Source organism: Pinus tabuliformis, chromosome 4_2, assembly GCF_031772625.1.
Source record: "Pinus tabuliformis cultivar Carrire ecotype Pingquan chromosome 4_2, CPIR1, whole genome shotgun sequence".
NCBI classification, from domain to species: Eukaryota; Viridiplantae; Streptophyta; class Pinopsida; order Pinales; family Pinaceae; genus Pinus; species Pinus tabuliformis.
In genome coordinates this window covers 262,048,364-262,064,500 of record NC_142304.1, presented here as the reverse complement: position 1 = coordinate 262,064,500, position 16,137 = coordinate 262,048,364, and the positions used below count along the sequence as shown (strand labels likewise).

The 16,137-nt window shown below is 39.5% G+C and overlaps 1 protein-coding gene across 2 annotated transcripts in view; it reads right to left on the bottom strand.

Annotated features, from left to right (window-relative positions):
* LOC149168988 (Vacuolar protein sorting-associated protein 26) overlaps positions 1–15,812 on the bottom strand; it is a 326,812-nt gene extending 311,000 nt beyond the window's left edge. For both annotated transcript variants that reach the window (XM_089428502.1, XM_089428501.1), the window contains exons 1-3: positions 15,490–15,812; positions 15,070–15,162; positions 14,656–14,720 (exon numbers count right to left, since the gene is read on the bottom strand). In XM_089428502.1, the coding sequence (XP_089284628.1) occupies positions 14,656–14,720; positions 15,070–15,162; positions 15,490–15,540 (209 nt within the window). In that variant the 5' untranslated portion in view covers positions 15,541–15,812. The remainder of the gene's footprint in view (positions 1–14,655; positions 14,721–15,069; positions 15,163–15,489) is intronic.
* Positions 15,813–16,137: the final 325 nt, after the last annotated feature.

Sequence of the window (16,137 nt, the reverse complement as noted above, 5' to 3'; positions counted from 1 at the left end):
CAATGCGAGGGAGAAGATGGTTGCGAGAGAGGAGAGACAGAGCTGAGGGATATGGACGGGAGCGATGAGGGAAAAGGGACTGTGAATCAGAACAAGAAGTGGCAGCGGAAGGATGAATGGATGGGGCTTCGAGGGGCAATGTAAGAGGCAGCGTGCAACTAGAAGAAACCACGGGTGGCAAAATAGGATTTCAGATGGGTAACGGAGGATGGGTTCTGGAGACAGGTTTTTTAACGCAGGTCAGCAATGGTGCGAAGGTTAAAGGAGAATGCGGGTTAGGGAAGAGGGCACACAGAGACGTCGAGAAAGGGTTGAGGAAGCTCAAGTGGATAAGAGAGGCAGTCTGACGATAGAGAGATGAGATGGAACAGGCAGGTTAGGCAGCGTGAAAGGAATGAGGAGATCTGCAAAATGGTGGCCCAAAACTTCCACCTGAACCTCTAAAAAAGTTTCCAGAAACCTTAATTAAATTTTTTAAATCGTTTTTGCCTCAAATTTCTGAATGAAACCCTCACGAAAATTTCCAGATCTGAAAATAAATTTAAACCCTTGGACTATGAAATCTGAATATGATCCCTGCCAAAACAATGCTGATGGACCCTCAGAGATCCGGATCTTACCCTCCAGGGCCTAGATCTGGACTCTACACAGATTTTAGCTTCAGATCTGCAGCTACAGGACAACAAGGAACACCCAAACGATATATACAATGACCCAAAAAACACTAAAACCTTGAAAACCAAAGTCGGAAAACTAAAATTAATTACAAATCTATGTACACAAATGGCAGATCTATCAGATCTAGGGAGTGTGAGTCTGACTCCGCTCCTAGATCTGATGATCTGAGGCTCTCAACAGCCAGATCTAACGATTTGGCACAAAAAAATTAAGTTTTTTGAATTTTTAAAGGAGGTACTAAGCTCAAAACCCTCATGCATCACTCATAAAAATATCTTATGATAAGCCTGGGCTCAAATTCAAACTGGGCTCTTCAGAAAACACGGATCGGGAGTTGGTTGGTTCAGCCGAGAACTTCCCCGAACGCCCGATGATCTAATAATCAAGGATTTTCCTGCAAAACTCAATTCAGCCGTCAACATAGAGCGAGAGAACAATAATAAAATTCAGATCTAATAGAGATACCTGCTATTATATTCAAAACTTAAATTATCATTCAAACCCCAGCAACTGAGCAAGATACCTGTACTCAAATCGCTCTTCAGAAGCTATTATTAATGGCAAAAAAGAAATCACACACGAAAATAATACATCTTACATCATTTCCATGAAGAGTAATACCAACAGAAATTAACCCCGAAGTCTTTCTTTATTGCTCATAAAAGATTACAAGAGAGCTCTTCGCTTAGTACAAGATCAAAAGATCGGATGATACTGATTGATAAATGACCTCCTATTTAAAGATAAATCTTCCAAAGGCTAGTTCGAGTGATTGTTGTCAAAGTGATCTCGACCGTTGATGAGGATCAAAATTCCTTTTAATCTCATCCGTTGAAATTTTAAATATTGAGGAAATTTCGAATTTTTCAATTAAATGCATTTTAATAAATTTAAAAATTAAAATTTTGCATTAATTTCCTCAAAATTTTGACTTTGACTTAACCCCAGGGACCCAAGGCATAAAATTTAGCAAAATAATTAATTAACTTTAGTCCCTGTACCTGTTAAGATTTAATTTTTTAAAGGATCCACGAATTTTACCTCTGGATTATTTTAATTTACGTAGGAACTATGAGGGGATAAATTATTTTTCTAACCCTCAAGACACTTTACATCATGATTTTTTACATTTTTTACATCTCCAGGGGGAAAACCCATTTGCAAAAGACCCTCACAAACTACCCAGTGTTGCGACACAAATATAATCTAGCAGATCAAGCAATTTGTAATAAAATAACCTAACCAAATAGTTAGGATTATTCCCAAATCACTTTTACATAGACTCGATCTAGAACACTAAAACTCCCCTAAGATCCCTGTGACAAAATCCATTTCGGCTTTGGGGTAAGGCTGAAGGAAAACTCTGCCGACCATCCGAGAATGGATCGGTGAGACAAAAAACCTCCCGGAATGTAGATCGTCACCAGAAAAGTAGGTTTACCTAGGTGATTACATACACGACACAGATCTGCTGAGATTATTTACATTATACACATGCAGACTGGGTTTACATTATAAGATGATGATCAAGCTGATGATGATAGCTGGACGGCACGAACACATCGATTAGGCGCTATCCCTTTTGCGAAAAAGGGGGTGTACTGCTATGGGTCGTTGACACGTAGTGGTCAACACTACCCAAATGTCAGAGGAACTCCCCACCATGATTTTGCGCTAGCCCAGAAAATTATTGCCACTGCTTTTGTAGGTGAAATGAGATGTTGGCCCTCAAATCTACTCCAAAAATTCTGCAAAATTAAATGTAGCCTCTCCACACCAACTCCAACAAAACCTAGAAGAATCTCATGGACCGAAGTGGTGGAAATGGTCTTGGGTAAATTGTGCCCTCCAACCATTTATGTTGCTAACTGTTGAATGGAACTAGGAATTCAGCAGAAAAATTTTGTAAAATTAATCCTAGCCTCCTCTCACGAAACCCACAAAATCTCAAAAAGAGTTTGGGTTGAATCCACCAACCCCCGGTGACCCTCAACAAGCGTAAATTGCTCAATTTGGCCAGAAAACGCCCTATAGTTTAGATACTGTTGAATCTACTGATCCTAGCCTCCTCTCACCAAACCCACAAAAACCCACAAAGAATTTGGGTTGAATCCACCAACCCCCGGTGACCCCCAACAAATGTAAATTGCTCAATTTGGCCAGAAAACGCCCTATAGTTTAGATACTGCTGAATTTGGCCCAAATATCCCTCCAAGAAATCCTCCCTAACTCTTGCAAATTTCTCCCCTCAATCACCAAGCAGATCCTAGCTTGAATGCTCCCCAAATTCTGAATCTTTGCAAGTGCACAAAAGCTGCCAGTAAACCCCTGCGCAGGCCCTAGAATAGATAAATTTGGTCCTCCAAAATGCAGCACTCTCGGCCCTGCAAATCACCAAGAAAAAACTCGTCCTCCTTATGGATAATTCTCTACAAATTCTCTGGCCAAAACTCCATTGTCTGCTAGCTTCTCTTAACCCCTTTGAATTTCCTTCTATGCCCTAAGAGAAGCACGCTCCAGCTAGAAATAGTATGTAATGTAACTCCTAGAGAAGCCCTGAGATGGACTCCTTACTCCCCTAGGGTGACACTCGAAGTTCACTGAAGATAGAGGTGGAATTCCGCTTAGAATTCCTGGTGCTAAACAACACTTTTCTTCTTGTGCTAAACAACCCCAAGAGAAGATGAAAGGTGAAATGTAATAGTCAAAAGATGATTAGCAAATGAGTCCATCCTCCTTTTATAATTTCTCCCCATGCTTCTAGACTACTTTTTTAATTATTATTTTATTGGTGGGTGCCATTTTCACTAAGTGACTTTTGCCTCCATTTTAATAAAGTAATAATTTGCCACCAATCTCCAATAAAATAATACTTGCCACCTTTCTCCAAAATAATATTTTCCCCCTTTACATAATATCACCAAAATTAGGCAAAATTCCCATGCTCAAAAAATTGGGATATTACAGTCCTCCCCGCCAAAATTTGCTTGCCCTCAAGCAATGCCAAAACAAGCACCCCTTCTGCCTGCTAATCACCAGTAATACCATGGTCCCAAATGTGCCACTAATTCAGCCCCGATCTCTACATTGTCTAATCATGAAAGAATCTTTCAACACCAGGATCTTAAGGCATCTTGATCAATGTGAAGCACCCCTTGCTCCACTCACCGTCCAACCAGGTATAAGCTCCAGAAGCCCTTTGCATACTATCAATAAGTAGAGCATCATGATAATGTAGGACTCTCTCCAAGTCTCCATGAAGCTGCCCTACCACGTAGTCCACGTCATGCACACCAAGAGTAAACTCCTGAAGATACAGCCCAATCCCTGTGGGGACGAAGTCTCTCCCGCGTGAGCTCCTCCTGATATCCTCCTATTGACCAACCTACCATGTTGATGAAGTCCCCCACGCCATCAGCGAGTCACTGAAGCCCAATGGAAAATTTGAGTACTCTCCCCCTCTAGCAGTCAACTCATCCCTAAAGGTCATTGAGTTGTCTAGTACTTGTTACTTTTTGGTAGCATCGAAAGTGCTCTAGCCTTGAAAATTGGTGGAGAGGCGAAGGCACATGAGTTCTAAAGAACCCAGAAACCGTTTGGTGAAATTCCACCCGGATTGTATTTTATTAAAATAATTAATATTTTTAATGGAGTTCCTAAGTCTAAACTTAGGGAAATTAAAATATTAATGGGTATTAATCAAATTTCAAAATATGGGTGAGAATGATCTAGAAGGCGGATCAAATAATATTTTAATCATAGTCGTGGATTAGAGACTTAATCTCGACCGTTGAAGACTCAACAGGAAAAGTATAAAATGGAGGCTTAGGGTTCATTTGGAAATACACAGAGTGATTGAGGAAATCAATTTTCGGAGGTGAGAAGTTCTCAGGAGGAAAATCGATTGGGGAGATCTTGCAGCTGAGGAGCAGAGAGAATCCGAGAGGACTTTTCGGAAAATACAGAACAAAGAGGTAGAGAGAGCTTGCAAAGAGGCAACGCAGTAGCCGGGGTAGCTGACGCTGGGCCAGTCTGGGCCCATGCAGTCCCGACGCAGAGCCAGAAGGGCCAGCGCAGAGCAGAAAAGCTATCTATAATGCAAAATCCAGAATTGTCGGAACAGCTAGAACTGTCAGGAATTGTCGGAACAACTGAGAAAGCTGACACAGAGGGCAGAGAAGGTGACGTAGCGCAAAAATAGTCGGGGTTAGCTAATCTTGTGCTGGATTAGCCAGAATTCTGCCGGGTGAAGTGAGGTAAAACTCACTCAGATTTTCCACCAGTATTTTCTCTGTAAAGGATTGCTAGATGAGCATCCTAGATTGTATTCAAATATTTATTGCCAATAATAAGAATCCTCAGATCTGCTGCACCGGTTTTCCCACATTGGGTTTTTCCGGGGAGAATTGTCAAAAAACAAGTGTGTCAATGTGATTGTTTATCTGCTGATGTTTCTCTTGCCGTTTAATTTTCAGTTCTAGTTTGTGAAGTCTGCAACTGAATTTATTTTGGTATTTACTGAAGTATTGGTAAATAACTTATCATAAATAAGTAGGAGAAATAAATCAATTATTGCAGCAAATTTTCACATTACTACAATGCTCGAGTCCCATGCTCATCTCAGAAAAGTGCCACCATGTTGTCGCTACGCCACTCTGACTTGAATAGGCTGCCCATCGTATGCACACTGCAGCCTCCTCCCCTGAAACCTAGAGGCGAAATATCGACGAAGGCAAAGCTCATCCTGCCCAAATGTCTCTATGATGTCAATATCTACCCACCCACCACTAGTCTCGATCCAGAGCTGCAATTGAAGAAGTCTGCCTCGCTAAACAATGGAGGCCTCAGTGATCCCCCATGTGTCAACCCCAAAGTGAGCTAGATCACCTTGTGCTATGGTCTTACTCCTCACAAGATGGAATGGCCTATCAACCAACTGAATCCCTAGATCCCCTAGCCAAACCTGTTGTGGCATAGCTCTAACAATTGTTGGAATCTGTCTGTTCCTCATCCCTAGTCCCTGCATGCAACCAATATATAGGCCCCATATATCATGAACTAATATGATGCATGCCAAACTGCCCTATGTCTGCCACTATGTAGTACCAATGACTGTTGGAAGCCACATGTGCCAAATAACTACCACCTGAAGGCAGCCAATAGATGAGTATCTGATACTCGCAATCGACTCAGTGTATGTGGACCTATCCTGCTCCTGCCTGTGAGAATTTGGAGACCCAAATCCCTACTGCAACAAACTGATATTATTTCTACTACTTGTTAATTCATGCAAGTTATTTACTGTGTTACATTGTAAATATCAAAGTCAATACGACTGCAGCCTTCACTAATTAAATTATATGCGGAAACAAGAACTAAGCAAGAAGAAATAACCACACACAAAATTGACACCGTTGTTTTTGGACAAATGTTCCCGGAAAATACCCAATGCGGAAAACTGGTGCAACAACTGAGGGTTTGTATTATTATGCAGTAGTTTATGAATACAATCTTTGGATGCCTTACTGGCTATCCGATAAAGAGAATCTAATTTTCAGAGAAATTAGTGAGAAATACCTCACACTATCACTCGAGATTCAATACTAATCCAAGCTCTGGATGGCAAGCCCCACACTGCCTCTGTGTCAGCCTACGCAGTTCAGCATCACACTACTAGGCTCTACGTCACCATTCTTGCTGGTCAATTTACCTTTGGAACTTCGACTCTCTGCCCTTCCGGTCTCACACCTCGGCTTTTGGCTCTAAAACGTGACTCTCCAGCAAATTTCGAATCTCCTCTGAAGCTCTGCGCTGCCTCTTTTGGATCTCTCTCTACCTCCTCTGCAATGTATACCAGGATCAGGAAACTCTCCAACTGGAAAACTATCCCTACCCCTCACTGCAAGAAATCTCCTCAATGACCTCTCCTGCAACTACTACACTACTCTCTTGAGAAAATCAATTTCTGATCTCTCACTCGATGTGTCTTCCAAATGCCCATCAAGCCTTTTCTTATAATATTCTCGTTGATCAATCAACGGCCCAAATTAGATTCTAATCAATGGCTCAGATCATCTTGGCTTGATCCTCATCTTCTTCTAGAACACTCATACCCAATTTAATTAATACACTTTAATTATTTTAGTTTCCTAAGTTTAGACTTAGGCATCCATTAAAAATAATTAACAATTTTAATTAAACCTCTTCCAGGTGGAATTTCCCAAAACGATTTCTATGTATTCTGGAATACATGTGTCCTAGCCTCCCTACAAATTTGAGGCTTAGAGCACATCTGATGCTACCAGAAATCAACACTCCCTCTTAGCGAGGAATGTGCTCTAGTAATGCAACCTGCTAAAGCATCACCCTGACTTTGTAACATCTCCCTCTGCGCTGCTGATCTCTAACATCACTGCCCATCAACTATTGCGCAAATGTTGCATCTGTGGTGTTGCTAACTCTACATGTTGCTACCAACTGCATCTGCATTGCAACTCCCTCTCATCTGTTGTTGTTGCAACTAAGAAACCATCCAAAATACTAAACCAAAGGTGTTCAACGTGATGCATTTGTTGCTGGAATTCTGACTGTTGCTAGTCTCTGCGGTGACCCTCTGAAGTCTTTGTGTTGCTACTGATTCTGTACTGCTGCCAACTCTACTGTGCGTGTTAGGATATTCCGACACATAGGAAATAGTTAAGTATAACTTGGTCTAGTGTAGAGCTAGGTAAAGTGTGTTTCTTTACTATGTACATTTGTAACTTACAATCTGACGATCACAATATGTTCTAGACATGAAGTGATCTGACAGTTCATTCTCTCCTCGGAATTACCGACACTTGACCCGTGGCTTAACACCTGATTGGTCCATGATCTCTATTTAAAGAGCATGGAGGGTCATTTGTAGGGTAATCGTTCATGAGAGAAGCTTGTGTATATTTTCTTTCTTTTATTAATAAATTGCCTGAAGTGGCCGTGTTGGCTCAGGCCGTGGATTGTTTCCCTCTTTGAGGGTTTTAGTTATGGTATGTTCTATGCTTAGAGCAGTTTACTTCTTTTTCTTATTATTATCCACAGATTAGCAATCACATGTACATTAAGTAAAGTGCAGATAGAACATTAAACGATCGATAGAAAACAAGCCAAGACAAGAGACACAAGATGTGGCGGCTAGCCAGGGACAAACCCCAATATGGGGAAACCCTTTGATCAAATCTTCTTTTATCTTCAATAATTCAGCAGAGAGAAATAGTACATAAATCTGATTTACATCAGCAGCAGCAAACCCTAGATCAACCCTCAACTAGGGCAGACAATATCTTGCAAACTGACCGTCGGATCGGCTTGATTCCTTCACCAAAAAATGCGGCCTTCTGAGGAGAGTCAGTTCCACCTACAGTGCAGTTCTAAGAGAGAGAAAGATGGTCAACGCTGGTCAAACTTCCGATCTGCAGTTGTAGCCCTAAATCTGTGTCCTTCCTTCCACACGTGTGAGAGAAGAGTCCCTTTCTGCGCAGTAGGAGAAGAGCCTCTTTTCTGCGCAGGAGAGAGAGAGATGTGATGAGAGAGTGTGTCCAAATGAGGAAAAGACCTCCTGTATTTATATACAAATGTTGATGATTGAATAGATGCGACTGTTGGGCTTCTGAGCCTACATGAGTTGCTAGTCGGCTTGATAATTATTCCATAATCAAAATAAATTCATATCTCCATATACTCCATAGAGCTAGAGTCCGGAGGGAACATTCATCTCAACAACATCTTCTATGTTCCAGGTTTGAAAAAGAATTTCCTTTCTATTTCTTATTTAGAAGATAAAGGAGACAAGGTAGCTTTTGTTGATGGAAAAGTAATAGTATGGCAAGGGATCTAGTATGGAAAATGCAAGGAGAATTGGGATTCGTGAGGGGAGGTTGTATAGGCTTCTAACTCCTCCTCCTCAAGCTTTAGTACATTTACACATCAATCCCTGTGAGTTGTGGCACAGAAGGTATGGTCATCTCCATTACAAAATGTTGCCATCCCTAAATCAAATGGTTACTAATATACCCCAATTAAATAAAAAGCGTGAAGGAGTTTGTAAAGGGTGTGCCTTGGGAAAAATGTAAAGAAACCTTTCCCTAGTAGTGACACAAGATCCAAGGCAATCTTGGAGCTAATCCACTCTGATGTTTGTCGCCCTATGTCTAAGAAATCACTCGGAGGTCATCAATACTATGTAACATTCATTGATGATTACTCTAGAAAGACTTGGATATATTTCCTAAAGTCCAAAGATGAAGTATTTGAAAAGTTTCAAGAGTTCAAGGCAAAAGTGGAGAATATGACAGAAAAGAAGATCAAGACCCTAAGATCAAACAATGGTAACCTTTTGCGAAGAAGCTGGGATGAAGAGGGAGCTAATAGTTCCTTACAATCCCCAAGAGAATGGTACAGCTGAAAGGAAGAATCAATCCATTGAAGAATGTGTTAAAGCCATGCTACATGACCAAGACCTTCCCAAATTTTTATGGGGAGAAGCCTCTATGATAGTAGTTTACATCCAAAATAGAAGTCCTCACAGAATCCTTGACAACATGGCCCCAGAAGAAACATTATAAGAAAGAAGCCTAATATTGATTATCTCGGAATTTTTGGATGTCCTGTATACATTCATATTCCCAAGGACAAAAGGAATAAATTGGACCCTACAGGTATGAAAGGTATTTTCGTTGGATAAGACACCTCATCCAAAGCATATAGACTCTACATCAAGGAAGAACGTCGTAAGCAGAGACGTGACATTCGATGAAAGCATTGCATACAAGAAGTCCAAGGATATCTCCATTGACTTCGGTGAAGAAGAAGGAATTATCTTTCCCAATGAAGAGAGTCTAAGGCAAGACAATCCTCCAAAACCTACATCTAATCATCACAAAGAACCAAAAGGACCAAGTGAACCTGTACAACCAGTCATCATTCCAAAAACTCGAAAAAAGACCAGCTTGGTTAAGATCAACTCTACAAGAAGCCAAAGGACATGTAGCAGCAAAAGGAACATTCAGAGAAAGCAAGAAACCCAAGAGATATTCAGGTTATGCAGCATTACATGACCAAACTTATTGAAGCAGAACCTACCTCTTATGAAAAGGCAGTCGAACATCAAGTATGGAAGAATGCAATGTTAGAAGAATACCAATCAATAATGAAAAATGATGTTTGGGAAATTGTTCCTAGACCAAAATACAAATCAATTGTAACTTCCAAATGGGCGTACAAAATCAAGCATGCAGCAGATGGGAGTATTGACAAATATAAGGCAAGATTTGTGGCAAGAGGATTCTCTCAACAAGAAGGAATTGACTATGAGGAAACTTTTGATCCAACAGCAGGTACACAACAATTAGATCTCTCATCTCTATTGCAACTACTACGGGATGGAACATTCATCAAATGGATGTAAAAACAGCGTTTTTGAATGGCACAATTGGTGAAGAAGTCTACATTGAGCGGCCTCAAGAATTTGATGTGCATGGAAAAGAAACTCATGTTTGTAGGTTAAAGAAGACCCTATATGGCTTGAAACAAGCACCTAGAGCATGGTATGCTAGAATGGATGTTTATCTATTAAGACTTGGTTTCGTCAAATGTACTGCAAATCCAAATCTCTACATCAAGGTGGTAAAGGATGAGCCTGTGATCATATTACTTTACATGGAAGACTTACAGATAATAGGTGTGGAGCATCATATTCGTCAATGTAAGAAGGAACTAGCAATTGAATTTGATATGAAAGATCTTGGACTAATGCACTATTATCTGGGACTCGAAGTTTGGCAAAAGCCCAGTGAGATTTATCTTGGTCAAGAAAAATATGTGATCAAGATCTTGCAAAAATTTGGAATGATGGATAGTAAACCTATGGCAACACCTATGATTACCAATTTGAAGAAGTTAAGGAGTTCAGATTCAAGTTTTGTCAATCCAACAATCTACCGACAGCTAATTGATCTTTGATGTACCTCGTAAACACCCAACCAGATATATGTTTTGCAGTGAACACTCTTAGCTAGTTTCAGATGGATCCAAGACATGATGATTGGATAGCAGCTAAACACATCTTAAGATATCTCTGTGGGACCATACATCATTACTTAAGATATGTTGTAGGCAATGAGATTCAGTTATTGGGCTACACAGATTCAAATTGGGCAGGCAGTGAAGCAAATGGAAAAGTACTATCGGTGGTTGTTTTTGTTTAGGATCCACTATGGTTTCATGGATAAGCAAAAAACAAGACTCAGTTGCATTAAGCACTGCTGAAGCAGAATATATAGCAACCTGTGAAGTTGGTCGAGAAGTAGTTTGGCTCCGAAAGTTACTTGCAGATCTGTTTGATGGACCTTTGGACTCTACTACCACATGTTGTGACAACCAGTGCTGTATAAAGCTAACAAAGGACGTGGTTTTCCATGCAAGGACGAAGCAGTACATTCGAAGTTTGGTACAAGATGGGGTCGTGAAGCTATAGTACATATTCATTGATGAAAAGATAGCAGATATATTGACGAAGTCTCCTCCTAATAGGAAGCTTGAGTATTTGTGAGACAAGTGTGGGCTTGTGGATATCTCCTCCCTAGTTGAGAGGGAGTGAGGGTGGATACTGTATTCTCCATGTGTCATGTACTATGGGTAGGACTACTAGTCGAAAGCCTAGTAAAGGGACTAGCTTGGAGAATAGTGGATTGGGAAAACATCAGGGATGTGCATTCTTGAGTCATGTATTGTGATTGACTAGGATTAACATCCTAAGTTGGATACATGTACTTGGTAAAGAATGGTCTGCAGGACGTACTTTTCCTTGGATTAGGAAATCGTCTTCTGAGGTCATATCTTAGGAACACCCAGGTAGGGTATGTACCTGAGAGGTAGTGGTGTCCAAATTTTTGCCTCCCAGCATTGTGCTCTGATCTAATGGAGAGATAGAGCTTGTTAGTCAAGGCCTTGCTAATTCTTTTTAAAATGTTGGCTATGATGATGTAAATCATCATTGATACTTACCAATCTGGATCCTTTCTTATATGAATATTTCAAGTTGAATATCCTATTGTGTCATGACTCATTATGAATACCTCCCTAGCTGAGAGGGTGTGTTGAAAAATCAAAAATGTAAGTAGTGTCGGTCTTCATAATGCAATAAAATGTTCTTTTTTATCATTGATTATATTATGATAAAAAAGAACATTTTATTACATTATGAAGACCGACACTACTTACATTTTTTATTTTTCAATTATTATTTTTCTAGCCAAAGCATGTTCTTCATGCTTAGAGGGTCTATTGAGTCAAAAAGAATATTTTATGAGTCAAAAGTCAAAAATGTCATCACAAAGACCAAGTCGGCCCTCCTTGACTAGTTAGCCTATGTGACACCATTTCGACCCTCCTGGACAGCTATAAATACAAGTTAATTCGACCACTTGGAGAGCCAATCATCACTCATCATCACACCTCGATTTTTGTGCAAAAGAAAGAAGAAAAATCAATGAAAGACAAAGGAGAGAGAGACAAGTCAAAGGAGAAAGAAGATCAAACTTTTCTGCCCTAATTGTGCCCACACATGCAAAGGCTCTGTGATTTTTCTGAGGTTGTTATAAGAGGCCGAAATTCGGCCATCTATTGTAGGTCCGACAATTCAGTGGTTTGACCAAAATTTCATAGATTTGACCGCATTTACTTTGTTGACTTTGACTTTGTTGGAGGTGACTTGGAGGAGGGCTGACTTGGGAACTTTGTGACTATCTTGGTCTTGGTCTTGGGTCTTGGATATCTCACTTTGATCTAATTCTATCAAAAGAGGATTTTTGCGTTTTCCCCCTTGTGGGGTTTTGCCCTAGCTTGGAGCCTAATTTCTGGTGTTCTCTGTCTCTTTATGATCTTTGTGCTTTGAAGTTTTGTATAATTGCTTGATGAAGAGAACATAAATTTAAAAGAAGGCAACTAATATTCACAAGTAATTATAAAGTAAGAGGAATCAAACTTTAATCTATCTAGCACTTGGTTTCTCAACAAAACCTTTGCCCAATCGATCCAACAAACACTAGGTGGTCTCATCAATTAACGAGCCTAACATATGGGCTAATCCACAACAATTGCAACCTTGTCTACCGCTATCAGCATGACGAGAAAGTGTGAGGTTGAAAAATGTCAATGGACATGATAGTTAACGGACCCGGCAAATAGAGTTGTTCATGGCAACTGAAGTATGTCTATCGCCACCGGCCAATGTGGAAGTAACAAAGGTTGTGAGCGCCGACAAGCGACAAGACAGTCCCATCAACTAACGGACCTGATAGATGGGCCATTTCACAATGATTGCAATTCTGTTACCGCCATCACCATCGTCGGTTCCATTCACTGGCTAAAGTTAAATAAGGAAGAGTGTCACCAGTTGCGGGGAGTCCAAAAGGTTGGTGGTAAATTTTGCATTACCCAACTTATGAATAGCTTGTCATATCATGAATAAATGCAAAATTTATTCATGCTAGCGATTGCTAGTGGACTTGTGCTAGCCTTGCGAGAAGTCTATGGCATATACATGTAGTTCAACTTGAGCATATTTATGAAGTTTTCAGTAATCTAAAACTTGTGCATTTTCCATATTTGATTTTTACACATATATGTTGTTCATGTATTTTTATTTGCAATTATATAACATATATATGTCTTGATGATTTGACATGAGCAAAAGGGAAATTGAGAAGTGACTTGACATCATCATTGAAGAATATAATAGCTGTTTTCCTGCCGCTATACCTGCTGTTATTACTGCTGTAAAAGTGAAATTTCCGATCCGGTTTATGTAGGATATGTTGCCCTAAAGGGTTAAAACTCGTCCAACTTGTTTGGTATCTTTTCTCCTTGGATTTCCTAGAAGATTGGGCTCTTAGAAAGTGAAACATTGTACTGTTTCCACTGTTGTTTTATACTATATTTTATAACAGCCCTAAGGCTGAAAATTCAGAGAGTTAAGACCCTGGAAACCTCTAGTCAAAGATGTGAAATTTGTGTTTCACATTAAGAGTCAAGGAATGAAGAAATTTTCACGGCAGGAGATGACACAAACGCTTCAGGAGAAGCAATACGTTGTGCTAATATGGAGAATGGAACAATTGTAATAAGAGGAATAATAGAATAAAATGCACCCCACACAGCTGCGCCGAACCTTAGTATATACTGCATAGAGGTATACTTATTGAAATTAAAAGATCTGCTGTGATGTACTGTACTGACCATTGGAATAACCAAGGAGTTTACAGATCATACCGGATGATAGGCTAACATTGGGTGGTGTTGTGCAGGGCGCATAATAGGCCAGAAATGATGAAAATGCTTAAGGGAAAGTGAGAGGTGGTACTAACATGGTAAAGCAATGACGCATGGACCTAAAGATGCGAAGAAGGAACAACATTCGTTGTCCACAACCTAGTGATGAGGGAACAAATGAAAAGTCAAAGCATTGCTTCATGAAAAAAAAATTACTTGAAAAATAAAATAAAATCCATTTCATGGGAGAATACCATTTTCTGATGGAACCTTCCTTTCCTGTATCCTGACATATCTCCTATTTCCTACCATCTATCAAAGATGTTTACCCAGGTTTCCTGCCCTTAATGAAACACCACCTACTGTCATTCCCAAAAACCTGTTCCTGCTGTTTTCAGCTTACAATTTTTGGTCACGCGTTACCTGAAGTCATATTCAAACAACGTGGCATATGGCATATGGAGCACCTATATTGAAATTAACTTAGCTAAGAATGTTTGAACCAAAAAGCAATATCATTCCGTCTGTTCGTAATAATCAAATCATGGCTAAGAAAACTTCCTTACTCTCTTTACATAGGGATGTGCACATTCATATTTTAAGGAAGACGTGTTGTATTGTGTGAGCTGTATACAGCCTTTTGCTGGAAAAAGTTTAGCATATCAAACTTACATAATGGAAACTGGCTTTATGGAGCTGTAGAGAGACTCAATTACTCCAATAGTTCCTGAGCTAAGCTGCCAAGCAATCAAACATTTATAGCTTAAGACGACATTTCGTAATAAGAACCAATTTAGCCCGTAAATTATTCTACATGGAATAAATTATAAAATCCTTAATATATAGAAACCGCCATCTGTTAAAAAGAAAGTACTTCCAAAGGTACATAATGGACATACGTAAATAAGAAATAATGATTGTAAAGAACAGGTATTCATCTGGAAATAAATCCTAACATAGAAATATGATACTTGTGAGACAGTGGCAACCTCTGATAAATAACAACCACGGAATCCTAATTCCTTTTAGCAGAGATTTTACTTCACTTAGTATTCAAAATTCTTTTAATTTTTAGAAATTATGTACCTGTAAACTAACACAACCATTAATATTAACACGGATTCCTTGATGAGAAATGGATGTAGAAGTGGTGATGACCACTGTTCCATCAATGACCTCCTATACGGCACAGCAGAAAAAAAACAGATCAAAAGAATGTACAATTCACTAGGCAGTGGAAAACTTTAATACTAACCTCAGGTCCACTTCCCAGTGTGCGAAGATTTTATTTCACTTTGTTAAGAATGAAGTGACACTGTGCTATTTTTAAGAAAATTAGTGAAACTTGTCAATATGTTCTTAACATTGAATCATAAGGAGATACTGAATTTTTCTAATCAGATATTGAAAATTGGGATTTGAAAGACGACTATCGCATCTTAGATCTCGTTGAATGCTATTTCCTGGAATTCATGGAAATTAAGCATTGGGAATAGTAGACATTACCGAGGGGTGATAGATGCGATTCACCCTGCTCAGCTTCAGTTCTATCGCCATGGTTTATGGAATCAAAGAACACTGCCAATTCTCACCAATTAGCTCGCCAATGCTTCCCAACATCCGACATGCAATACAGATCCGGCGAAAGGGTTAAAGACCTATAAATGCCACCATCGTTTGTCTGTTACTTCGACTCCAAGCGTCCCCCAAACACATTAAAAGCTCTGTTGTTGGTTTGAAGATCACCACCCACGCCGATACCAAGTCGAATGTGGAGCATCTTCCTAACAGTTCAAACTTGCACTTAGGCCGAGGGGTTAGAGAAGGGGTTTAACAGCAATTTTAAAGGGAATACATTTGAATACTATTTTATTTATTTTTAATTAACGTTTTAGAAAAGTTTAATAGGTAGTTCAATATAACTTAGTAGGTCTCCTCAAACTTATTCGAGGAGTTGAGTTCTATGAAACTTGGGTTGCCTAAGGATGCATATGGATGTGTAAGAGTGAGATAAATTTGCACATTTATATTGTAAGCGTTTCATTAATGCAATGTTGTTTTAATTAAATAAATTAGGGTGGACTCCCATCTATATGTGATAACATTATGAAAAAGGATAATTTGATGTTCACTCTTTTTTATAAATTTAAATAA